At 64.1% G+C, this 23,072-nt stretch overlaps 5 protein-coding genes and 1 long non-coding RNA gene across 8 annotated transcripts; 3 read left to right on the top strand and 3 right to left on the bottom strand.

Annotated features, from left to right (window-relative positions):
- Positions 1 to 135: 135 nt before the first annotated feature.
- LOC134166255 (eppin-like) lies at positions 136 to 1,767 on the bottom strand. 2 transcript variants are annotated; one of them, XM_062623735.1, is made up of 4 exons: positions 1,605 to 1,767; positions 1,261 to 1,434; positions 784 to 951; positions 136 to 361 (listed from the first exon to the last, which is right to left on the bottom strand). In XM_062623735.1, exons 1-4 carry the CDS (start codon positions 1,717 to 1,719, stop codon positions 198 to 200), a joined length of 621 nt encoding a protein of 206 aa, XP_062479719.1. In that variant the 5' UTR covers positions 1,720 to 1,767; the 3' UTR covers positions 136 to 197. The 2 variants fall into 2 exon arrangements, with proteins under 2 accessions (XP_062479719.1, XP_062479720.1); XM_062623736.1 differs by lacking the exon at positions 136 to 361 and adding an exon at positions 396 to 712 and having other exon boundaries at positions 1,605 to 1,758.
- Positions 1,768 to 6,282: 4,515 nt separating this feature from the next.
- On the top strand, positions 6,283 to 6,790 carry LOC134166256 (uncharacterized). Its single transcript, XR_009965812.1, has 2 exons — positions 6,283 to 6,436; positions 6,581 to 6,790. It is a non-coding gene; the product is annotated as an uncharacterized LOC134166256 (long non-coding RNA).
- A 6,556-nt stretch (positions 6,791 to 13,346) lies between these two features.
- On the top strand, positions 13,347 to 17,256 carry DNTTIP1 (deoxynucleotidyltransferase terminal interacting protein 1). 2 transcript variants are annotated; one of them, XM_062623784.1, is made up of 13 exons: positions 13,347 to 13,449; positions 13,523 to 13,593; positions 13,676 to 13,772; positions 13,862 to 13,960; positions 14,278 to 14,346; positions 14,624 to 14,680; positions 14,852 to 14,913; positions 15,281 to 15,326; positions 15,780 to 15,838; positions 16,018 to 16,078; positions 16,423 to 16,494; positions 16,732 to 16,787; positions 17,077 to 17,256. In XM_062623784.1, exons 1-13 carry the CDS (start codon positions 13,372 to 13,374, stop codon positions 17,213 to 17,215), a joined length of 966 nt encoding a protein of 321 aa, XP_062479768.1. In that variant the 5' UTR covers positions 13,347 to 13,371; the 3' UTR covers positions 17,216 to 17,256. The 2 variants fall into 2 exon arrangements, with proteins under 2 accessions (XP_062479768.1, XP_062479769.1); XM_062623785.1 differs by lacking the exon at positions 16,423 to 16,494.
- Positions 17,257 to 17,578: 322 nt separating this feature from the next.
- UBE2C (ubiquitin conjugating enzyme E2 C) lies at positions 17,579 to 18,869 on the top strand. Its single transcript, XM_062623790.1, has 6 exons — positions 17,579 to 17,871; positions 17,951 to 17,978; positions 18,075 to 18,161; positions 18,241 to 18,445; positions 18,523 to 18,582; positions 18,722 to 18,869. The coding sequence occupies exons 1-6, from the start codon at positions 17,783 to 17,785 to the stop codon at positions 18,778 to 18,780; spliced, it is 528 nt and encodes a 175-aa protein (XP_062479774.1). The 5' UTR covers positions 17,579 to 17,782; the 3' UTR covers positions 18,781 to 18,869.
- Positions 18,870 to 18,993: 124 nt separating this feature from the next.
- On the bottom strand, positions 18,994 to 20,047 carry LOC134166277 (regulator of G-protein signaling 9-binding protein-like). Its single transcript, XM_062623789.1, has 2 exons — positions 19,692 to 20,047; positions 18,994 to 19,580 (listed from the first exon to the last, which is right to left on the bottom strand). The coding sequence occupies exons 1-2, from the start codon at positions 19,993 to 19,995 to the stop codon at positions 19,171 to 19,173; spliced, it is 714 nt and encodes a 237-aa protein (XP_062479773.1). The 5' UTR covers positions 19,996 to 20,047; the 3' UTR covers positions 18,994 to 19,170.
- Positions 20,048 to 20,516: 469 nt separating this feature from the next.
- Positions 20,517 to 22,619, bottom strand: TNNC2 (troponin C2, fast skeletal type). The gene is made up of 6 exons (XM_062623886.1): positions 22,438 to 22,619; positions 21,656 to 21,707; positions 21,411 to 21,554; positions 21,217 to 21,331; positions 20,809 to 20,945; positions 20,517 to 20,730 (listed from the first exon to the last, which is right to left on the bottom strand). The coding sequence occupies exons 1-6, from the start codon at positions 22,447 to 22,449 to the stop codon at positions 20,699 to 20,701; spliced, it is 492 nt and encodes a 163-aa protein (XP_062479870.1). The 5' UTR covers positions 22,450 to 22,619; the 3' UTR covers positions 20,517 to 20,698.
- Between the last annotated feature and the right edge of the window lie 453 nt (positions 22,620 to 23,072).

Genomic DNA, 23,072 nt, shown 5'->3' with positions numbered 1-23,072 from the left:
GGGCTCACCGGGGCAGGGATGGCCTTACCAGGGCTAGGGCTGGTGGCTCAGGACCTTCACCAGCGGTCAGTGAAGTGGTGCAAACACAAACCCAGGTCTGGGGCAGACATGGACCCGAGGCTGTGGGATGGGTATGCCCCAGCATCCACCAAAGGGTCTATTCCTCCTCCATCAGGTTGCTGTAGCTCCCAGCCAGGTCACGGAGGCAGCTTGAGGGCAGAGCTGGGGCCGGGAGCCCATCCAGGGGCAGTGGGAGCTGCAGGGTGGTGGCTGGGTGAGCCTGGGGCTGAATGTGGTGCTGCTGAGGACACCCAGCGCCTGGTGCCAGTGCAGGAGGGCAGCCCAGAAGGATGGGTGCTGCCTGCACAGGCAGGAAGGACAAGACCCAGACGTGCTCATCCAAGGACCTGCCCTTGTATTGAAGTGTCACAGCCCATGGGAGGGTCAGGCTCCTCCAGCCGAGCACCATGGCACAGGAGGGTGCAGCCTTGCTGCCGTGGGTGCGCATCCCTGCCCCTGGCTGGAGAACGTCCCTGGCAGAGCCGCAGCCCCCAGCACAGCCACCCTGGCCAGCAGCGCCCATCACTGCCAGCCCTGTGGGGAATGGCTCCCCACGGGGACAGGGCCGTGGCCACCAGCAGCAGCTTTCCCTGGGCAGGGACAATTTAGAGGCCACTGTGCTCCCCGGGCCAGCACTACCGGGCACCTGGAACTGAGACACAGCGCATCAGGAGCGGGGCAGGGGCGGCACAGGGCACACGGCACAGGCACAGGGCTAGTTACCAATGTGGGAGCAGGCCTGGAAGCACGCGTCCTTGGTCTCGAAGTTGTTCCTGTTGCCACCGCAGCCGCCATAGATGAACTCCTCGCACTGCTGGCTGGAGGCGTTGAAGAAGAAGCGGCGGAAGAGCGCCTTGCAGTTCCCGCAGACAGAGGGCAGGTAGCAGAAGTCTGCATGGTCCAAGGGAACAGGCTGAGCCAAGGGTGGCAAACGGATGCTGCCGGGCTCGGCACTCCCAGGGCCCCTGGAGAAACCTCCACAGCTCCGGTCCCTTCTTAGCACCAAACCCTTCCCACCAGCAGCCAGCTCTACACCCGCCGGCCCCATGGCCCCATGCACCTGCAGGTGGTTACTCCCCAGCCCGCAGCATGGGGCCCCCTGGCTCTGCAGGACCCAACAAGAGCTCAGGGATACCCCCTCCTTGTCTGCTTGGCTCCCGCCCTGCTGCTGACCCCACCACCACGGCACCGAGCCCTCACCCAGCACCGGCTCCTGGCACGTGTAGCCGCACTTGCTGGGGCAGCACTTGGTGGCACCGGGGCAGCCAGCATCTCTGGTGCAGCGGGAGCAGGAGGCGTCCTTGTGGCAGGCGTTGCAGTCCTGGTGCAGCAGGTCCTCCACCTCTGGGATGTGGTAGCAGTACCCGGGCTTCACTGCAGGACACACATAGCAGGACGCTGGGGAGGGCTCAGGGCAGCCCCCCAGCACCCCACGGCTGGACGCTGGTCACCCGCAGCCCCGTGCCCCTGCAGGCACCGCGCGGGGAGCTCTGGGTGGCAGCCGCATCAGGAGCATCCCCGGCACATGCCCTGAGCCCGCTCACCCGTCCCCAGCTCCTCTTGTCCAGCTGTGAGCGGGGTCGGGCCAGACCGTGCGGAGAGGGGGAGCAGGGCTGCGAGGAGGGGGAAGAGGAAGAGGCGGCCTGGCAGCAGCTCCATGGTGCCCTGGGCAGCCGGGTCTGGCCCGGGCACGGCGGGCCGGGATTTAAGGTGTGCCGGGGGGCGGAGGGAGCCCGGCTAATTCCTGCCATGTGGGTAACGAGCCGCGCCCAGGCCGGGCCCGGCCTCCCCGGCAGCATCCCGCAGCAGCGCTGAGCCGGGGCGACCGGTACGACGGGATGGCTGCCCCGGTGCGGCGGCGGCATTGCCCGCGCCGGGCTGGGGGCACCACCGGCGCCCGCAGCAGCCCCTGGGGACGAGCCGTGGTGGCGACGGGCACGGGGAGGTCGGTGCCAGCCTCTGCGCTGCCGGGGAGCATGGAAAGGGCGCAGAAAGCCTCCGGGGCGTCACAGGGCAGGGTCTGGGCACCGGGCGCTGCGGGACTGCTCTGCCCGCGGTGCAGGTCCGCGGGGAAAGGCCCCTTCACCCCTTTCTGCCGCGCTCCCCCCCGGTTGATGGAGCATCCCGGGCGGATGGTCCCACAAAGCGCTGAGCCCTCGGTCCCACCCCGTGTGCCAGCCACCACTGCTGTGGAAGAGAGGACCCCCAGGACAGTGATGCTCCCGTCTCTCCTCACCCTGCAGGCACTTTGCCACCCACTTCATCACCTTCTCCTGGGCTGGGACCATCCCCTTCACTTGCTCCCCTCCCGGGGCTGCCTGTGCAGAGCCGTGCCTGTGCCCCCCCGAGCCCCCCTGCGTGTGAGGCATTCATTCCCTGGGACACAGCTGGAGGTCCAGACCCACTGCAGCGCAGGGCTGCGGGCGCTGGGCAGGGCGCAGGCACATCCCCGGTATCCTGCCAACACCCTTGGGCGGGCGTGGGGTGAAACATGCCAAAAGGAGGGAGAAACAGATTAAGCTGTTGCCATTCAGCAGGAATAATTGTCTTCCTAATTACGGGCGTAATTACCGTCCCAAGGGGGAAGTGGAGGGCGAGGAAAGCTCCGTGGGGAGAGGCCAAGAAAGTTGGATGTGGGGTGCAGTTTGCGGGGACACCCACGTCCCAGTGCAGCCTTTCCCTGCCTCTGCTGTGAAACCCAGGATGGAGAGCCTGGCAGCGGCACCGCACGGGACACGGTGATGTGGCAAAGCCTGAGTGGGGCGGGAGCAAAGCTGGAGGGACACAACAGTGACAGGAAAGGAACCCCTGCGGAGGGACAGGGGTGGTCCTGGGGCTGCAGCTCATCTTCCGTGACCTGGAGCTGCACAGGACATTCCCAGTGACACAGAAACTCCCAGCACTGCGTCCCACAGGAGGGCAGGGCCACGGCACCAAGTCCACCGGCACTACATTTTTCCCCATTATCTTCCCATGGTATCTCAGCCACCCGGGTGATCACTGCAGGGACTGACATCATCATCCAGAACAGCCCCTGCTCCCAAAGGAATGCCATGGCCAAGGTGGGCAGACACAGCGGCGGATATGGGGCTGGTGCCGCTGGTGCTAGGGCTTGTGTCATCCTGGGGGGGTGGGTGTGGGGTGTGTGGGACAGCTCTGTGCCACCAGGATGATGTCCTGATGGGACTGATGCTCCATGGCGTGATGGGAGCCAGGTGCTGTCCTGCTGCCCCCCCTGACCTGACCTGACCCTGTTCACAGTGAGGATCCCCCAGCACAGCAGAGCCCGTGCTCCCCACTGCTGCTCATCCCATGCCTCCGTGTGCTCCCGGGATGGGTCACACCAACGGGAGAGAGTCCCCATGCACTCAGTGGCATGCTGGCAGGTGCATGGTGCTGCCCACCCAGCCTGGACCGCGGGTGCTTTGGGTGGCACACGCAGCGTGCGCTGCGCACACACGCAGCCATGCACACACACACGCAGCGTGCGCTGCGCACACACGCAGCCATGCACACACACAGCGCGCGCTGCGCACACACGCAGCCATGCACACACACACGCAGCGTGCGCTGCGCACACACGCAGCCATGCACACACACACACACGGAGCGTGGACTGCGCACGCACGCGCACGTGTCCAGCCCGTGCCGGCTGTGGCTGCACGTGCACACGCACACGCTCGCACACGTGCGTGCAGCCGGCCCAGCGAGCCGGAGCCCTCCTGCCTCTTCCCGGAAGGAAAATCCCAGCAGCTCCAGAGCCTCCGTCCTTGCGACACGCAGCGGCAGCAGCCAACGCCACCAGCAGCCCCGTGCGGCGCCGGCCAGGGCAGCCCCTGCTGCCAGCATGGCCTGTGGCACACTGGCAGGTGCCTCCATGGTGCTGGGGGCAGCTTCGTGCCCCCCAGGAGAGCCGGGCCCTGAGCGATGCCAGGCATGGGCAGAGCTGTGGGGGGGAAGCAGAGCCAGACCCTGGGAAGGGTTCTGTCCTTCCAGATGCTGATTCATGCCCATGCCTGGAGCCCCAGCAGCAGGCGGCTGCAGCGGCTGGAGTGGTTGGTCCCACCAGCCCCATGGAAGGGGGCTGTGGGGTTCCAGCCCCATGGAAGGGAGCAGGAGGCAAGAGGAAACTCCAGCAACAGGGACCTGGGCACCCACCCTGGCTCCTCGAAGGACACAGGACTTGGTGCTATGACCCCACAGTCCTGGCACCCAGGCAGAGCACCCACACAGCCTCCAGCTCCCTGCTCCCAGCATCAGGGCCCTGTACCCCCCCCGTTAGTCCTGGTCCCCAGCTGCTGCCCAAGGTGTGGGGCCAGGTGGGCATGGGCTGGCCGGGAGCTGGGGGGCTGCGGTGGCAGCGCGGGGCTGTGAACCGTGTCCTGTCACAGGACGTCCCCTGGGAGCCAGCGATTGTTCCCGGAGGCAGAACAATGCCTGGGGAGCTGCCAGGGCACCGCGGGCCGCTCCACAGTGCCCAAATGGGAGCCACCTCCATCGCCCCGGCACGGCCAGATCCACGCAGGTTCTCTGGACCCTGCCTGTACCTGCCCTACGCAAAAGGAAGCTGCACCAGCTGCTCTTGTGACATGGCACAGCATGGCACACAGCACACATGGCACAGCATGGCACAGCATGGCACACATGGCACAGCATGGCACACATGGCACAGCATGGTGCACAGCACACATGGCACAGCATGGCACACAGCACACATGGCACAGCATGGCACAGCATGGCACACATGGCACAGCATGGTGCACAGCACACATGGCACAGCATGGCACACATGGCACAGCATGGCACACATGGCACAGCATGGCACACACGGCACACACGGCACACATGGCACACATGGCACACACAGCACATACGGCACACACGGCACACACGGCACACATGGCACACATGGCACACACGGCACACACGGCACACATGGCACACACAGCACAGCACGGCACACACGGCACACACACACACAGCACACACGGCACACACGGCACACACGGCACACACGGCACACATGGCACACATGGCACACACAGCACAGCATGGCACACACAGCACACACAGCACAGCATGGCACACACAGCACAGCACGGCACACATGGCACACACAGCACAGCACGGCACACACAGCACACACAGCACAGCATGGCACACACAGCACAGCACGGCACACACAGCACACACGGCACACACGGCACACATGGCACACAGCACAGCACGGCACACACAGCACAGCACGGCACACACAGCACACACGGCACACATGGCACACACGGCACACATGGCACACACAGCACAGCACAGCATGGCACACACGGCACACATGGCACACACAGCACACATGGCACACACGGCACAAACCGCACACAGCACACACGGCACACATGGCACACATGGCACACACAGCACAGCATGGCACACACGGCACACACGGCACACACAGCACACACGGCACACATGGCACACACGGCACACACGGCACACATGGTACACACAGCACACACAGCACAGCACGGCACACACGGCACACATGGCACACACGGCACACATGGCACACATGGTACACACGGCACACATGGTACACACAGCACACACAGCACACACGGCACACACGGCACACACACACGGCACACACGGCACACACGGCACACACGGCACACACAGCACAGCATGGCACACACAGCACAGCACGGCACACACAGCACACCACGGCACACACGGCACACACGGCACACATGGCACACACGGCACACACGGCACACACGGCACACACGGCACACATGGCACACACAGCACACACGGCACACACAGCACACACGGCACACACGGCACACATGGCACACACAGCACACATGGCACACATGGCACACACAGCACACACGGCACACACGGCACACATGGTACACACGGCACACATGGCACACACAGCACACATGGCACACATGGCACACACAGCACACACGGCACACACGGCACACATGGCACACACAGCACACATGGCACACATGGCACACATGGCACACACGGCACACACGGCACACACGGCACACACAGCACACACAGCACACACGGCACACATGGCACATGGCAAACACAACACAGCTCTCCGAGGGCTGCACAGAGCAGGAGCAGCTTTGTGCCTCCTGCCTGGCTCGTCCAGCAGCACCATGCAGGGAGGGGAGGGGGGGTCACGCTCAGCCGGAGCGTGCTGGGCGCTGGGCACGGACCAGGTCACTGGGACCAGCCTCCAGCCATGAGAGGATTTAAAGCTGCGCCCAAGCCCTGGGGCTGCCCCGCACCATGCGGCTGCTGCTGCTGCTCCTGCTGCTGGGGCTCTGCTGCCTCTGGGCCCGGCTCGTGTCTACCGGTGAGTGCAGGGCGGGCACGGGGCCGGTGCAGCGGGAGGGTGCAGCCATGGCCGGAGCCCAGCTTCCTGAGCAGGGGCGATGGCTGCACCCCAGCGTGCCCCGAAGCCAGGGCCTGGGACACGGATGCTTTGGTCTCTCCCCAGGACTCACCTAACCCCTGCGTGGACCTGGGCCAAGGACCCAGCCTGTGCGGCCAGCGGACAGACACGGACAGAGAGCGGCCATGGAGGGACCCACCAGCTGCTGGATAAGGGCCCGTTCCCCTGCTCCCACCTCCACCCCTCACCCTCAGCTCCCTGCAGAGCACGGGGGTCTCAGTGCCCCCCACCCCCAGTAAACCCTTTCTGCAATGAGCACTGGCTGGCTCCTGCTGCATCGGGCTCCTGGTGAGCCCCCGCGGCAGCCCTGGGAGCTTTGGGCCCTGCGGGAGGGGCTGGGTCCAGAGGGGGCTGTCACCGTGGCAGCACGTCCCGGGGATGGGTCTGTCCCCAGCTCCAGGAGCCCATGTGGGCCCTGGCCAAGCTCTGCCATGGCAGCTGCTGCCGGAGGATGCTGGAGGGTGGCCGTGGGGCAGCTCACCCCAAGGAGCCCCCTCTGAGCTGGCCCAGAGATGTTCTGTTGGTCCTGGTGGGGCTTGTCAGGGCCATTCCTGTGGCTCTCTCACAGGGGACCAAGTTATGTTGCTGTGCAAAGGGCCCTGCCAGGCTCACACCAGGCAGAAGCAGGCACAGGAGCTCCTCATGCATGGGACAGGGCTGGGGCAGCCTTGGCGGGCTGGCCATGCCAGGCACTGACCAGGGACAGCTTGTCACGCCAAACCAGTGGCTCTGTGTGGGGTTTATTAGGAAAGAGAAGGACCTGACCAAACATGGTTGGTGCCCGGGGCCAGCCCTGGCAGAGTGAGGCAGAGGAGGAGCCCCAGGGCAGCCACTCCTGCACCCACCCACCACAGGCTCTGCTTGCTTCCTCACACACCTGGTGGCATGGATCACCAAGTGTCATCGCCATAACCACCACCATCATCACTGTCATCATCTTCATCGCCATCTCCATAGTCTTCATCATCATCACCATCACCATCATAGCCATTGTCATCACTGTTGTCATCACTATTGTCGTCATCACTGTTGCCATCATCGTCATCACCACTATCACCATTGTTGCCATCATCATTGCCATCATCACCATCATCATCACCATTGTCATCTCCAGCATCATCTCCATCATCATTGCCATCGTCACCTCCATCATCATCACCATCGCTGTCGCCATTGTCGTTGCCATCGTCACTGTCACCATTATCATCACCATCACCATGCTCATTTTTACCCTTATCATCATCATCATCATCATCATCATCATCATCGCTGTCATCATCCTCCCCACTGTCACCCTGGTCAGATTCAGGTTTCTCTCCTGCCTCAGGCTTCCCCTCGCTCTCTGGCTTCCCCCCAGCCTCTGGCTTCCCACCAGTCTCTGGCTTCCCACCAGTCTCTGGGTTCTCCCCCAGCACAGGTTTATCCCCAGTGTCCGGCTTCTCCCCAGCCTCTGGCTTCTCTCCAGTGCCCGGTTTCCCTCCAGCCCCTGGCTTTGCTACAACCTCTGGCTTCTCCTGAGTCTCAGTCTTCCCCCCACATGGTGGCTTCTTCCCTGAACTGGGTTTCTTCCCTGTGTCAGGCTTCCCAGCCAGCGCAGGCTTGTTCCCATCCAGTGCGGGCTTGTTCCCATCCAGTGCGGGCTTGTTCCCATCCAGTGTGGGGTTGTTCCCATCCAGTGCGGGCTTGTTCCCAGGCAGTGTGGGCTTGTTCCCATCCAGTGCGGGCTTGTTCCCAGGCAGTGTGGGCTTGTTCCCATCCAGGGCGGGCTTGTTCCCATCCAGTGCGGGCTTGTTCCCAGGCAGTGTGGGCTTGTTCCCATCCAGTGCGGGCTTGTTCCCATCCAGGGCGGGCTTGTTCCCTGCCGCAGGGCCTCGCCCGGGCTCCGGGTTCTTCCCCGGTGCAGGCGTTGCAGCAGCCACGGGCAGGCGCTGGTCCTTGCACACCCACTCCGCACACGCCTCCCAGGTCCCATCGCGGGCGGCATTCCCGGGCAGCGGAGCGGGCACCGCGCTGGGCCGCTCCCCAGGCAAAAAGCTCTTCCCGACCAGAGCGAGTCCAGGACATTCCGGCTGCAGCCGCGGGTCCGGGGCTGCTCCGGGGCGCCCTGGAACGGAGCAGAGAGCAGCAGCGTCACCCCCTGCGCTGCCCTCGCACCCGCAGCTCCCGGCCATCGCACCCAAAGCTCCAACCCCCCCGGTTCCATCCCGTGCACCCCGAATCCCACCCGCAGACAGGCACTGCGCAGAGGGTGGATGCAGGGCTTGAGGAGCTGGGCAGCATGTGGAGAGGAGAAGCAAGAAAGTGAGTGTGTGACTGCAGCAGCTGCTTAGCAAAACCAACCCAAATACAGTAGGTGCTGTTTAACCAGGGCAGGAATGCAGGAACTGGGAGCACTCAGGTCTATGAGCTCTCGTTGAGCAGCGGCACACGATCTCCCTCAGCAGCAGCACAGCCCACGGCTCCCCACAGCAGTGCCATCTCCCTGGCATTGCTCTGGGACAGGGAATGGGACCAATGCATTGGCAGCAGAGGCACCGGCACCGCTGGTTGCTGGCAGAAGGTGGGTTATGCTACAGGGCTTAGAACCAGCCTGTAGCTGAGACCAAAAGAAACTCAGGTTTCCAGAGGAGCACTGGGAAGTGATGACATTTCTGCTGACACATTTAGATTAGTGCACGGTGGCCCCAGCATCCTGTTACAGAGCAGCAGCAAACCAGGCTTCCACTGCACAGGAGCTGGTGCTGCCTCAGAGTTTGAGCTCGGCTGGCAACGCAGGCGGGAGAGTTCGGAAAGGAGGGTCTGCAAAATACTCTCAAAATCACTTCATGGCTCATTCAACAGGAGTGCTGTTTCCACGGCATTGAAACGTGGCCGGTTTTCCCAAGAAAAGAATAATATTAGAAGGAAAACTATTCTTCCTTGATAATTTCCCCTCTCCAAAACGGCACCTCGCCTGGGCTGGTGCTTCCAGAGGGCTCACGGTGGGAAATGCCATGAACAGCCCCCAAGCCAAGCACTGGGGCAGCCGCCAGCAGGACTATCAGGGTCCAGCCCATCCCAGTCTCGGTGCAGCATCTGGGTCTCTGCCGGGGCTGCATCAGCACCAATCCCTGCCCCAGGTCCTCGTCCAACCAAACCTCCCCCCAAGCATCCCTGTGCCTGCGTGCCGGTTCCACAGCCCTCTGCATCCCGGCAGGAGTTTTGTTGGACTCAAAGTTTACACAATCGAAGCCGCAGCTAAACCTGAGCAGGGATCCAGCTCCTCACAGGAAGCTTTCAGAAACGCAGGGATTAAAGCAGACATTTAAACATCACCATCAACACTGATCTAGTGGAGGATGTCCCTGCTCATTGCAGGGGCTTGGAGCAGTGACCCCGCTTCCAACCCAAAGCATCCCGTGAGCCTGTGAACACCCTCAGTCCTGGCGAGGCCGGGGGCTCCCAGCCCGCCCGTACTTGCCTGCGGTGGGTGCCGCCTGCAGCTCTGCCCCCAGCGCCAGGAGCGCCAGCAGGAGGACGCCTCTCGCTCTCATGCTGCCGGAGCCAGTGGTGCCGGCACGGAGCCGGCGGCGATTTAAAGTTCCTCCCGGCGGGCTGGGAATGGGAGGAAGCAGCTCCCAGGTGACCTGCGGGAGCCTCCCACAGTTCGCTGCAATTCTGTTCTCTGGAGAGCCGCTCCAGTGCCTTTCTCCACCCCTAACCCAAGCCGGCCGCATGCCGCAGGGAGGACGGGAGGGCGACAGGCGGAGGGAAGGGTCTGCTCCAATGAGATGGAGCTCTCTGGAGGGAAAAGCCTCGGGATTTCAAGTCAAGAGCTCAGCCAAGGTGAAGAGAGCACAGGAATCTGCCTTCAAACCCCAGGTCCAAGCTGCTGGCCTTCACCAGAGACCCACCGTAAAAGACAAACGTGCTGCCACCTTTATTTCCCTTTTCTCTGCACCTGATTTCAGGGTAAAGAATGTGCTTGAGATAACAGTAAGCAGTACCTTCAATAATGACAACCTGTTTACATTGTTATTCTCAATTCACACGGGTGTTGGAATCTAATTTTGTAATTTTTTCCTTTCCTATTTAGCTATTTCTTCCTGAATGATACACAAGCCAAAGTGCAATCAGCATTATAGGAGCACTTTAGGACTAGCCTGGCCAGGAGACACCAGCACCAGGCAAGAATGGGTCAGACTTGCTGGATCAAAAAAAGTTTAAACCTGTAGCTGTGGGGAGACTGAAACCAACTGGTTTGAGCTCAGTGTTATTTCTACAGTTCTAAGCAGTGTCCACTGCTTCTTGCCAGCACAGGAGAGGTGAAGGTCCTGCTCAGAGCGCTTTCCATCAGGCATACCGAAGTGATGCAGCAGCAGCGCAAGGGGTGAGACTTGGAAGCAGGAAGGTGCACTGCTGCGTGCTGCCAAACCTGTGTGGGAAGAGGGCTTGGTGCAAGAAACACATTTTAAGAACAGGTTTAATCCTCTCGTGGCCATGACTCAATTCGGTGCCATTTCCACGTGAACCGCCCGTGTCTGCCGGAGATCCGGTGTTCCACCCTGTGGCTCCAGGCCTGACCTCCCAGCCCAGTGCTTATCGTGTGCTGCTGGAGCGTGACACCCCCCGGAGCCTGCACTGGGGTGCTGGGCTGGGGCAGGTCATCGCTGAACTGATGCAGAGCTCACAGCATTCATGTAAATCCCTCCATGGGCAGCAGGGGCTTGCTCAGGCCCTCGCGCATGCCCACCCAGCTCCACAGACATGGAACATCCTGAGGCTGACACGGAGCGATGGGAAAGGGGCTCTCGGCATTCAGACAGCTGTGTTTCCTTCCCTCTCCTATTCCCCCTCCTGTTCCCTCTCCCACACACCTCAGCCCCCTGAAACCCAGGCTCCTCTCCTGTGCCCTTTCTGTGAGGGTTGGTGCACTTTTACAGAGTTTGATGCTAACCAGTGATGTTAAAGGGTAAAGGTTACAGGGTATGGTCCCATTCCTCCTTCCGAATGCCCTGTGCTGCCTCTCACACCGCAGCCGTGTGGTGACCTGCAAGGGCAGAGCCAACACTGTCATGAGGAGCCAGGGAGATAACGAAGCTTTTGCACGAGTCTTGCTGCCAAAACAGGATGTGGGATTGGGCTCAACAGGTTTCTGCTGCCACCAGAACCTGCCTGCACTGAGGGACAGACGGGACTTGTCTGAAGTGTCTCTGTGAATCAGGAAAGCATTCAGGAAGCCTCAGCTGTGAAGCGGCTGTTGGTGCGTGTCAGACACCCGCAGGCTGGCGTGTTCTGCACACCCACCACACAGATCCATGGAAAAAGTACCGTTAAACAATGGGAGATCCAAACAAGTCATCTCATCAGCTACGTTGTGGTGATCCCTGACATTGTTCTGGTCTGCTCTTCAAAAGACATCCCCACCCCTGCCAGAACAGGGACTCCTTTAGTGAGAATTTGTTGCAGGATTTAAGTCTCTGTGAAAGCTTTTCCATAGATCTGATCCACGTCTCACTTGATTCAAACCGACAAGAGGATTTGTCTGCTCACAGTGGGCGCAGAGAGCAACCAACAGTGTCCTCTCAGCAGCACATGTACCGAGCTGAGCCCTCTCTCCGTCGAGCTTTGCAGGTTGAACAGAACCACTTCTCTCACCTCCCATGACTTCCACAGCCGTAGTTGTTTTCCCTCCCCTCTGGATGTCCCATCTTTGCTGTGAACAGTTTGGAAGAACCAGAACAAGCACGTGATGAGCCAGGGCTGGTGGTGATGGAGCTGATGACAACTCAACCGGCTCCACATCCGCAGGTCAGGTTTGTGCGCCAGCCTGGTCCCCTCCCGCGCTGACGCAGCCCGGCCAGGGCAGCAGGAAGGACACAAGGAGGGCAGGAGCGGCCCAGCCTCTCCTCCCGCTCCCGGCTCTGGTCTCCCGCGGGTGCTGAGCGCGGCCGCTGCCGACAGCAGCAATGGGAGGATCCCCCAGGCCGCGGTGAGGGGACACAGCCACAGGCTGCCGTGACGCAGACACCCACAGACCATCCTCTGGCAGCACCAGCACCGTGCCCGTGCCACAGACACTGGGCTGCAGCGCCCAGCAAAGCCACTGGGGAAGGAGAAGCTGCTTGCCCTCAGTGCAGCACAGTGCAGGGATTTCCCCTCGCACATGGGGCACACAGGACCCCTCTGCTCGGCACCATCCTCTGCGCCAGTGGCTCTGGGTGTGGGGCAGTGAGTGACCTCAATGCCTCAGGCTGTGGGAAATTCCATTTCTTTGGGTTATCTTCTCATCACCTTGGAAGGAACAAGGAAAAGCATTAGCTGCACGTCAGCAAACGCTTTTTAACCCTACATTGCTCTCCAGCCGACCCGATGGAAAAGCACAGGTCTAGAAAACGACAGACGAGTTATTTTGAACGTTCTGCACACATGGGACGAGGTGGGGAAATGCTGGAGCGTTTCCTCAGCTAAACAGCAGCATTCCGGAGGTGAGGGCTCTGAGGACACGGACACGGAGCTGCTGCACCCGAGCAGGAACGAGCCTGGGTTTCTGTTCCGGGCACAGCAAACACCACAGCGGTGACCGCGCGGAGCGAGGCAGGAGGAGCCCGCCCGCTCCCGCCGCCATCCCTTGGGCGGGGTCAGAGCGTGACGGCTCCACCGGGGACCGGGACCGGGACCGGGGCGCGGGACGGGGACGCTGCGCCCAGACCGCGGCACCTCGGCCCCGGCTCGGAGGGACCCGGCCACGTGTGCCCCGCCCGGCGCCGTTGCCATGGCAGCGCATCACTTCCGGCGCGCGGGCTCTGCGGCGCGGGGCGGTGACGCGCGGGGCCGGGGCCGGGGCCGGGGCCGCCATGGGAGCCGCCCGCGATGCGGAGCAGCAGCAGCCGGGGCCGGGCGAGGCGGGCGCGGACGGCGCCGAGGAGCTGCAGGTGAGCGCGGTGCGGAGGGGCCGCGCGGGCCGGGCGGGCCGCGCGGGCCGCGGCTGATGCGTGTGCCCCGCAGAGCCCCTGGAACATCATGATCAAGCACCGGCAGGTGCAGCGGCGCGGCCGGCGCTCGCAGATGACCACCAGGTACGGGCGGGCAGAGGCGGGGGATCGCGGCCGGAGCAGGCTGCGGCCGGGCCGCGTCCCCCGCTGACCCCTCCGCCCGCAGCTTCACGGACCCGGCCGTGTCCATGGACCTGCTGCGCGCCGTCCTGCAGCCCAGCATCAACGAGGACATCCGCGGGGTCTTCAACAAGTACATGAAGGTGAAAGCCGCGGGACGGGCCCCGCAGCGGCCGTGGGTGCCCGGGTGCCCGTGCTGAGGCTGCTCAGGCGCTAACCTGCACCTCTGCAGTTCTTCCAGAAGGCAGCGATCAACGTGCGCGATAACGTCGGGGAGGAGGTGGACCCGGAGCAGCTCATCCAAGAGACGTGTCGGAGCTGCCTGGAGCAGGTGAGTGTGCGCCTGGCTGGGATGTGTCCCTTGTAACAGCTGGGGGGACATCTGCAGCCCTCACGTGGTGTAGAACCACAGACTGGTTTGGCCTGGAAGGGACCTTAAGGATCATCCAGTGCCACCCCCTTGCCACGGTGCCGGGTGCCCAGACTCTGTCAGGCTCAGATCGTGCATTTGCATCTTGCTGCACTGTGCAGTGGTGCTCCGAAAGCAGAGCAGTTACGGGGCTGTCGGGCAGATACATGAAAGAGGGGGTGTCAGGCAGGTCCCCCTCTGGACCCAGAATGGAGCAACCTTTCTTCCTCTTTCTGCAGGCCAAACTGCTGTTCTCAGATGGGAAAAAGGTGGTTCCCAGGCTGCCCCATGAGCAGACAGTGCCAAAGGTAAGTCATTGTTCCCAAAGGCCTGAATGACTTGTCAGAGCTGGGAGGAGGAGGAGGGTTGAAATTGCTTACTCTTCTGCCTCTTCCTGTCCGGGGTTAGAGCTGGGGGACTGAGTCTGGGAGGGGGGGACGTGCAGGACCCGAAAATCACAGCTGCTTCCCATGGTTTGGTGCTTCTCACCGAGGTGGGGTGGGATCAGGGATCAGCCTTTCCCCACAAAGGGAGAGCGGCGGCTGGAGAAGGACCCTGCTCACCCCACTGCTGCTCCGCTTCCAGCGAGCCCGACAGATGGATGAGGAGCTGAACCGCCGAGGGAGCCCCATTCCCAAGAAGGTAGGGGCGTTTGTGCACGGGCACAGGCAGCTTCTTTGCTGCCTCGGAGGAGGCTGTTCTCCTGCCAGCACTGCTGCCGGTGACAGAAGGAGCAGCTTCCCTGGGAGGGGGGGCAGCCGAGCAGGTTCTCAGCTCACAGAGCTGAGTCACTGGAGGATTTCTTCCACACAGAGAAAGGGGCGGCCTCCAGGACAGAGCCTCTTGAACGATCGCGGGGCCTCCGGCATAGCTGCGTGAGTACCAGAACGTGTCCCGAGCTGGAGCCCTGATTTGGGAGGGTGGGAGGAAATGAGGCGGCACGAATCAGGAGTACAGAAAGGCTGTGGTCTGCTCCCCCTCCCGCAGGAAGGAGAGGTGCAGGGGGTGCCCAGGAGGAGGGGGGTAGGTTGAGGAAGTGGCATTAAACAGGCCTGGAGGGGTGGAAAGGTCCACATGGACTGTTTGGAGTGAGCAGCTTGACGGTGGTGGTGGGGTCGTGGCTGCCAGGGAGAGAACATGCAGCAAAGATGAGGGTCTGGAGCAGGGACTGAGCCCCAGCTCCGGTGGGGGCTGTGCTGGTCCCACAGGGACTCGTTCTCACTGCATTTTCCTTCCCTTCAGGTGGAAGCTCAAAGTCTCTGAGCCCGTGAGAAGGGATGGACCAAAGGTATTGGCTGGCCAACGCTGCTGGGCTCACCCTCTCCTCCCCTTTGCTCCCGCCAGCAGAGCCCTGCTGCTGCAGGAGCAGAGGACAGCACTGAGCTGTGCTCTGCCCCAACGGGCCCCTGTGGCACAGAGAAGCAAGAAGAGGAGCGAAGTGCCTGGAGGCCTTTGCTTGCCTCCTCCAGGGTAGCCTTTAGCTGTGGTGTGGGGCTGCTGTTAGGAGACCTGGGGAGAGCAGCAGCAGCCAGGAGGATCCCACAAGGGTTTCCCACCAGGGAAACGGCTTAAATCAGCCCAGGGGGATTGTAACTTCCCTCCTCTGCGGGAGTCTGGAGGTCTGTGTCCAGCTCCCAGGCCGGGGCCTGTTCGAGGTACCCCATCAGAGAGCTGAGCTCGTGGAGCATGGGCCAGCAGCAACCTCATTTCTAATGTTGCCCCTTTTCCAATTGCTCTGTAGTGGGATCCATCCCGACTGACTGAAACCACAACCTTTGTGCTGGGATCTCGAGCAAACAAGTAAGGAGCGGCCCTGTTGATGGAGGGTGGTGTCTCCAAGGCAGGAGCCCATAAGACCCTCCCGTCACTTCGCTTCTCTGCCTTGAAAGCAGCAGGAAGGGCCTGGGGAGGAGAGAGGTGTCCCCGTGCTGCCACAACCGCCCTTGCGCACTGTGACACCTCTCCTGCTCCTCTTCCAGGGCTCTCGGGATGGGAGGAACAAGAGGGCGACTCTACATCAAGCATCCCCACCTCTTTAAGGTCAGATGCTGCAGCAAAACACTTCCTTCTTCGGGGCTGGCTTGGAATCGGTTTCTGGTGGGAGCGGGGAGCCCGTGCTTTGGATCGCTTGTGTTCCTGCCCCACCATGCCCCTGTTTTTTGTCCTGGAGCACATTCCTGCAGTCTGGCTGGGGCGCTGGACACGAGTTGAGGGCTTAGTGCGGCTTCTGCAGTGATGGGTCTGCCTGGAGCCGGGCCCTGCAGCTGGAGGAGCCAGAGCCCTCGCGGGGAACGTTGAAGCGGGTGCAGCGTCCTGGCAGGAGGGGGGTCAGAGCGGGAGGGTCTGTTCCTGTGTTCAGCCAGGTCCTTGCTGCTCTATTGCAGTACGCAGCCGACCCGCAGGATAAGCACTGGCTGGCAGAGCAGCAGCACATGAGGGCCACGGGGGGCAAGATGGTGAGTATGGCTGGGCTCCAGGCTCCTGCAGCCATCGGGGATTGCACAGAGACCCACCGCAGGGCCAGGACAGCGGCTCTGCCAGGACACCAGGCAGGGCATGTGGAGCAGGCGTGCCCCACAGTCCCTTGGGATCCGGGTGCCCAGGAGGGCGAGTCGTGCCATCTGGGGATGGGGGACGTGGCACTGCCGTCGCCATGTGTGGCAACCCTGAGGTGTCCTCCCATTGTGCCGCAGGCCTACCTCCTCCTCGAAGAGGACATCCGGGATTTGGCTGCCAGCGACGATTACCGGTGAGGAATGACCCGGATGTGGCCATGCTGTGGGGCTGGGGGCTGCTGCCCTGGGGACCCCAACACTGTGGGGAGACTGTCCTGGAGGGGCCATGCCCCATGCTGCATGGGGTGCTTGGTGCTGGTTAGGGGTGGATGCTGGGGTTTTGGACTTGGTGGTAGCTGGGAGTCCATGGTGGGTGCTTTGGGTCCAGGCTCAATGCTGGCTGGGGTCTGGGCTTGGTGCTGCGGGTGCCAGGGTCCGCTGGGGTCCATGCTGGGGGCCCCCGTCTCACCCCGCCTCCCACAGGGACTCGGTGGACCTGCGGCTGGAGGAGCTGAAGCCGTTCGTGCCGCCGGCCTGGATGACCGAGAAGATGCAGAAGCACATGGAAACGCTGCGCCGCGGGGCGGACGCGCCGCCCCCCGAGAGCCCCCCGGAGCCCTGAGCCCCGCCCCTGGACCCCAATAAAAGCCGCTTCGCACTCGCCTCCGCCTCCGGGGAAAGGGGATCGGGCCCTTTAAGAGCCGGCTGGGACCGCGGCTCCGCGCTCGCGGGGCGGTGGCTGAGCAGCCGCCGCTCGCCGTTACCGTGGCATCGCATCCCCGGCGAGCGCCGATTGGCCAGGTCGAACTGGGCTGCGCGCTGATTGGCGGAGGGGACGCACGTTGCGTACATTCAAACGGGGCGCGGGGCGGGACCGGACGCGGCGATCGCTGAGAGCAGCGTCCAGGGAAGGGCTGCGCACCGCGACCCGCTGGAGAGGCCCCGCACCGGGCATCCCCTCACCGGGCATCCCCTCACCGGGCAATCCCGCACCGGGACCCGCCAAGGACCCCTGCACCGGGGACCCCTGCACCAAGACAGCCGCACCGGGACCCTGCCGCTGCGGGTCCGAGTCCCGCGCAGCCGCGGGAGGGGGGAGCGGAGGGGGTCCCGGTCCGGAGCCGCCCGGGAGCAGGACCCACGTCCAGCGCCCGCCAACCGGGGGGGGGCAGCGGCGGCCGGAGCCGCCATGGCCTCGCAGAACGCGGATCCCGCCGCCGTGCCCCGCAAAGCGGCTGAGGCGGGGGCCACGGCGGCCCGCGGCGCGGTGGGGAAGAGGTGAGGAGCCGGGGCTGGGCGGGGGCCGGGGCTGGGCGGCTCCGCCGGACCGGGCCGGTAACGTGTGCTTCCCCCGCAGGCTGCAGCAGGAGCTGATGGCGCTCATGGTGAGTGGGGGCCCGGCGCGGGGAGGGGGTATCGGTGTCACGGGGCGAGCCGGGGTGGGGGGTTCCCGACCGGCCCTCACGTGCTGTCCCCCCCAGATGTCCGGTGACAAAGGCATCTCCGCCTTCCCCGAGTCCGACAACCTCTTCAAGTGGATCGGGACCATCAACGGCGCCGCGGGCACGGTGAGCAACTGGGACCTGGCACAGCGGGACCCCGGGCTCCCCCCAGGTCTGTGCCCCTCTGACTCCCTCCTGCCCCCAGGCCTACGAGGAGCTGCGGTACAGGCTGTCACTGGAGTTCCCCAGCGGGTACCCCTACACCGCGCCCACGGTGCGGTTCCTGACCCCCTGCTACCACCCCAACGTTGACACACAGGGCAACATCTGCCTCGACATCCTCAAGGACAAGTGGTCAGCCCTCTACGACGTCCGCACCATCCTGCTTTCCATCCAGAGCCTGCTGGCAGGTGGGTCCCATGCTGCCGGGGGGGGCCGGGGCTCAGGGGTCCGGGTGCCCCCCCACTGATCCCACCGCTGTCCCCAGAGCCAAACATCGAGAGCCCCCTGAACACACACGCTGCTGAGCTCTGGAAGAACCAAACCGGTGAGTGCCTGGGGCAGAACACACACACCCGGCACCCCCCCCCTCCCCAGTGTCCCGCTCTCCATGCCCCCAGGGTGTGCAGCGGTGCAGCCCCCGGCCCCGCTGCAGCCGCCCCTCAGCCCTGCACTGCTCCTCTCAGCCTACAAGAAGTACGTGCGGGAGACTTACGCGAAGCAGACCCACAGCCAGGACAACTGACCGGCACCACCACGTCCCCCCCTGCCCCTGCCCAGCCGCTGCCCCGGCTTCTGTATCATAGCTATTATTAAATTAATTTTGCAGTCTGAGCCACGGTTGTATAAATAAAAGCATGTTTATAAGTGTCCTCCTGGGGGCTCTGTTGCAGCCTGGCACCCCTAAGTCTCGCCAGCCCCTCTGCAGTTGTGGGCAGGAAAGGAGGGACACTGGTCCTTGGGGGGTGAGAGGGGCTTTATTGACCCTTGATGGGCCTGAAGCTGGTCCCGTTCCCTCAGCAGGGTGAGGGCATTGCTTGCCCTGGCTGGGGAGTACACAGGGTCCCATCCCCTGCTCTGTGATACCAGAGGGTGCAAGGGGGGGTGCTGGTCCTGCCTCCTCCCCTGCACCCGCTCAGAGCACCCTGCAGCAGGGCCCAGCGTGAGGTCCTCCCTGACCGGACACGGCCATGGTGCTGCCCGTCCCCACCGACTGCGTGGCCTCCACCGTCCACAGCGGGATGTTGGCTCTGCTCTCCATCTCTGCCAGCGTGGCCCTCACCTGCTCGATCTCCTCCTCCAGGCACGGGGCAGCCGGGGGCTGCACAGGGCCCCCCCCTCGCCGGTTCCCCAGCCCGGTGCGCAGGGGGGCTGCGCCGTCCCCCTGCAGGGAGAAGAGCTGGCAGAGGCGGTGGGCTCTGCGCAGGTCCTGCAGGAACAGCTCCAGCGCCGACAGGAACAGCACCCACAGCCGCTCCAGCTCCCGGCGCTCCTCGGGGCTCCCCGGTGCCTGCCGCAGCCCTGCCAGCAGAGCGCACCGCAGCCCTGCGGGACGCGGCCGCCGAGCGGGGGTGACCCTGGACGCCTCCGCGGGCCCCGGTGTGGGTGCAGGGGGGGCACCGCAGCCGCTGTGGGGTGCAGCAGCCCCCTCCTTACCAGAGCTGAGCTCGCGGGCCTCCGCGCTCCTCCTGCGCCGCTCCTCCCGCAGCCGGGGGCCGTCGGCGCTGCCCCCCAACTGCAGCACCAGCTGCCGGTGCCCGGCCATGGCCTTGCAGAGCGTGGCCTGGGCTGCAGCACACGTTCCTGCTGCTCCCCGCAGGCGGCACGCGTCCGCTCTCCTTAGTGCCATCGTGTGCCCTGAGGCTGTGGCAGGGTCCAGCCCCTCCATGGTGGCCCCTGGCTCTGGGCTGCGAGCCCCTGTCCCACCAGCTGCCCGGTGCTGCTCTCGCTGTCCCCACATAGGCTGGGTGCTCCCTCGTCCCCTGCTGCGTTTCTCCTGGCCGCAGCGAGAGGCAGGGAGGAGCGGATCCCTGGGGAGCAGCGATGCACGCCGGGCGGGCAGGGCATGTCCCAGCACAGCAGCTCCAGCGTTGCCTTGACCCCGTGGGGAGGGGGGAACCGGTGTTCCCCCCATCCCCTCCCCAGCCCAGGTCCTCGGTGCCCTCCTAGGCAGAGTACAGGGTTCCTGGTGTAGCGCTGGTGCTGGAGGCTCCCCAGATCCCCCCAGATGGGCAGGAGCGGCCGCAGGGCCCCCAGTGCCGCCGTGTGAACCGGCTGCTCCGCATGGAAACTCTGAGCTCAGCGCTGGCGCCGGCCCAGCCTCCCGTGGGAACCCTGGCCCCGCACTGCCCTGTGGCCCCACGGCGTGAGCGTGACCAACACAGGCACCCACCCCACCCGTCCTCACCGGGGGAGCAGCGCAGGGGCCGCAGCCCCCTCCCCGTGTGAACCCGGTTGACCCCGCACCAGCAGCTCGAGCCTCCCCCCTTTATTGAGGATCACACTGAAACTGCGCGCGGAGGAAAAGCTCGGCCGTGGCAGTGGGGCCGGCGCAGGGCAGGGTGCAGCTGGGGCCAGGGGCTGGCTGCTGTGGAGCTGCTGCTCCCTGGCTGCTGCTGGAGCGGGGCTGGGCGCAGCCGCCGGCCCGAGGAATGTCTGGTCCTTTACTGCACCCCCTCCATCATCTTCAGGAACTCTGCAAGACAGCAGCGGGCTCAGCCTCTGGCCCGGCCGGGCCGCACAGCACCTGTGCTCAGCCATGGCCAGCGCTCACCGTCGAAGTCGATGCGCCCATCGTTGTTCTTGTCCGAATCCTTCATCATGTCCTCAATGTCCTCATCGGTGACGGGCTCCCCGGTGGCCCTCAGGATCTCACCCAGCTCCTCGATGTCAATGAACCCATCTGCATTCCTGCAGCAGGGTGAGGGCAGGATGTGCCCAAAGAAATAATAAACTATTTTTGCCCAGAGAAGCTGTGGCTGCCCCATCCCTGGCAGTGCTCAAGGCCAGGTTGGACACAGGGGCTTGGAGCAAGCTGCTCCAGTGGAACGGGTCCCTGCCTGTGGCAGGGGTCGGAACTGGGTGATCTTAAGATCCTTCCCAACCTGAACCATTCTGATTCCATGTGACCCCGATTCCCCTGCAGGCAGGATGGGGCAGCCATCACATTGCCCCCACTCACCGGTCGAAGACACGGAAGCAGTTGGCCAGTTCCTCCTCAGACTTGCCCTTGGCATCCTCTTTCATCTGGCGCACCATCATCACCAGGAACTCCTCAAAGTCGATGGTACCGCTGCCTGGGGGGAGGGAGCCAAGCATGGGTCAGGCTGCCCACCCAGCACCAGCACCTCCTGCCCAGCACCCAGGGCTGCTCACCATCCTCATCCACCTCCTCTATGATGGCATCCAGCTCCTCCTTTGTGGGGTTCTGCCCCAGCATCCTCATCACCGTCCCCAGCTCCCTGGTGCTGATGTCCCCGCCGCCATCAGCATCGAACATGTCGAAGGCGGCCTTGAACTCTGTGGGGAGAGGGTCAGTGCCGGGCAGTGCACAGGACGGCACCGGGGCAGAGCCTGGCCCTGCGCCTCGCCTGGGTCTGGTCCCTCTCCCCGCTGCTCACCCGCGATCATCTCCTCGCTGAGGAAGGCGCGAGCCTCTGCCTGCTGGTCCGTCTGCAAGGCACGGGAGCGGGCTCAGCACAGCCGCACACGCTGCACCGGGGAGCTCCGCACACACGGCAGCCAGTGGGGCAGGATGGGGGGAGAACCCATCACAGCCAGGGGATGGTGCCAGGGCAGCTCCGGTGCCGCACAGGCCCCTCTGGTGGCAGTGGGTGCTCGGGCCCCTCCGTGGCGCAGTGGTCACGGTCCCCATGCGCATCCTTGGCATCCCGGGCACGCGGTGCTATTTTGGGGGTCTCCTCAGCTCCCCTTATAGGGATCAGTGGAGCCGCGGCCGCCGGCACCTGTCGCTCCTGATCGAGTTTCTCCTGGAGGCGCAGGCTGGGGCCGGGGCGACGCCGTGTCCCATGACCCTGCGCTCGCCTTTCAGCCACCGCTGCCTCCGCGCTGCCCCGAGCTCCGGCCGGGGCTGAACTCCCGTCCCCACACACCCGCACCCCCCGGGCTCCAGCCGGGGCTGAACTCGTGTCCCCACACACCCGCACCCCCCGGGCAGCCAGGCAGACCCCAGGGGCACGGCCACGGGGCCCCTGCACCACCCTGACACCTCCGTGCCCTCACCACTGAGCTTGGCCCAGCCCCGGGCTCCATCTCCCCACCACCATCCACGGAGGCACCTCAGCAGCCCTGATTCCCAGGGCACCCGGCACCCCCTGCGCCCCAGGTCTCGCCCCAGCACACAGCACATGCCATGCAGCACACGGCACGTGGCAGCTCTTACCATTGAAGGCATTTTTGCTGCTTTCCTCCCCGAGGGAGTCACCACCTCCTGCAGCAGAACCCTCCAGAAGCTTCCTGGTGCCACTGGCACCCCAATTTGTAGCGTCCCACGGGGCTGGCGTGCCCCCAGCCGCTGGCCCCCCGGCCCCAGCAGCCTATCAGCTCCCCGGTGGCAATCCGGCCCCGCTCATTGGCAACCAGAGCATTTTACCTAATTTAGCCAAAGCGTTATTGGCCAGGAGCTGGGGATTAAGCACGGGTCGGGAGCTGGGATAGAAATTCAAGCCCTCCGGGGAGGGACACAGGAGCCTTGGCAGGAGGACGGCTCTGCCCACCCACCCCCCCCGCCGCGGCACCCCCGCCCAGAGCAGCTCAGCGAGGAGGGGGTTAAAAATAGCCCCAGAGCCGCCAGCATCACTCAGACAAGGGGTTCAGGACACCCCTGCCCCAGACATCTGCCCCAGTACAGGGGTATGGACCATTGCCCCCCTCCCCTGCCAAGCCCACAGCCCTGCTGGGGCAGGATCCCAGGAGGGGGCCAGGCTCCCCTGACACAGTCCCATCCTGACACAGTCACCTCCTTCACCCCGCAAGCCCCCGGGGGCTCCAGCCTCGTTCCACTACCTGTGCCCCTCC

The sequence above is a fragment of the Pezoporus occidentalis genome, unplaced genomic scaffold (assembly GCF_034315485.1).
Source record: "Pezoporus occidentalis ecotype Australia unplaced genomic scaffold, CSIRO_AGI_Poc_V1 ctg259, whole genome shotgun sequence".
In the NCBI taxonomy this organism is placed as follows: domain Eukaryota; kingdom Metazoa; phylum Chordata; class Aves; order Psittaciformes; family Psittacidae; genus Pezoporus; species Pezoporus occidentalis.
The sequence above is the reverse complement of the archived record's forward strand: the minus strand, read 5'-3'. Positions and strand labels throughout refer to the sequence as shown.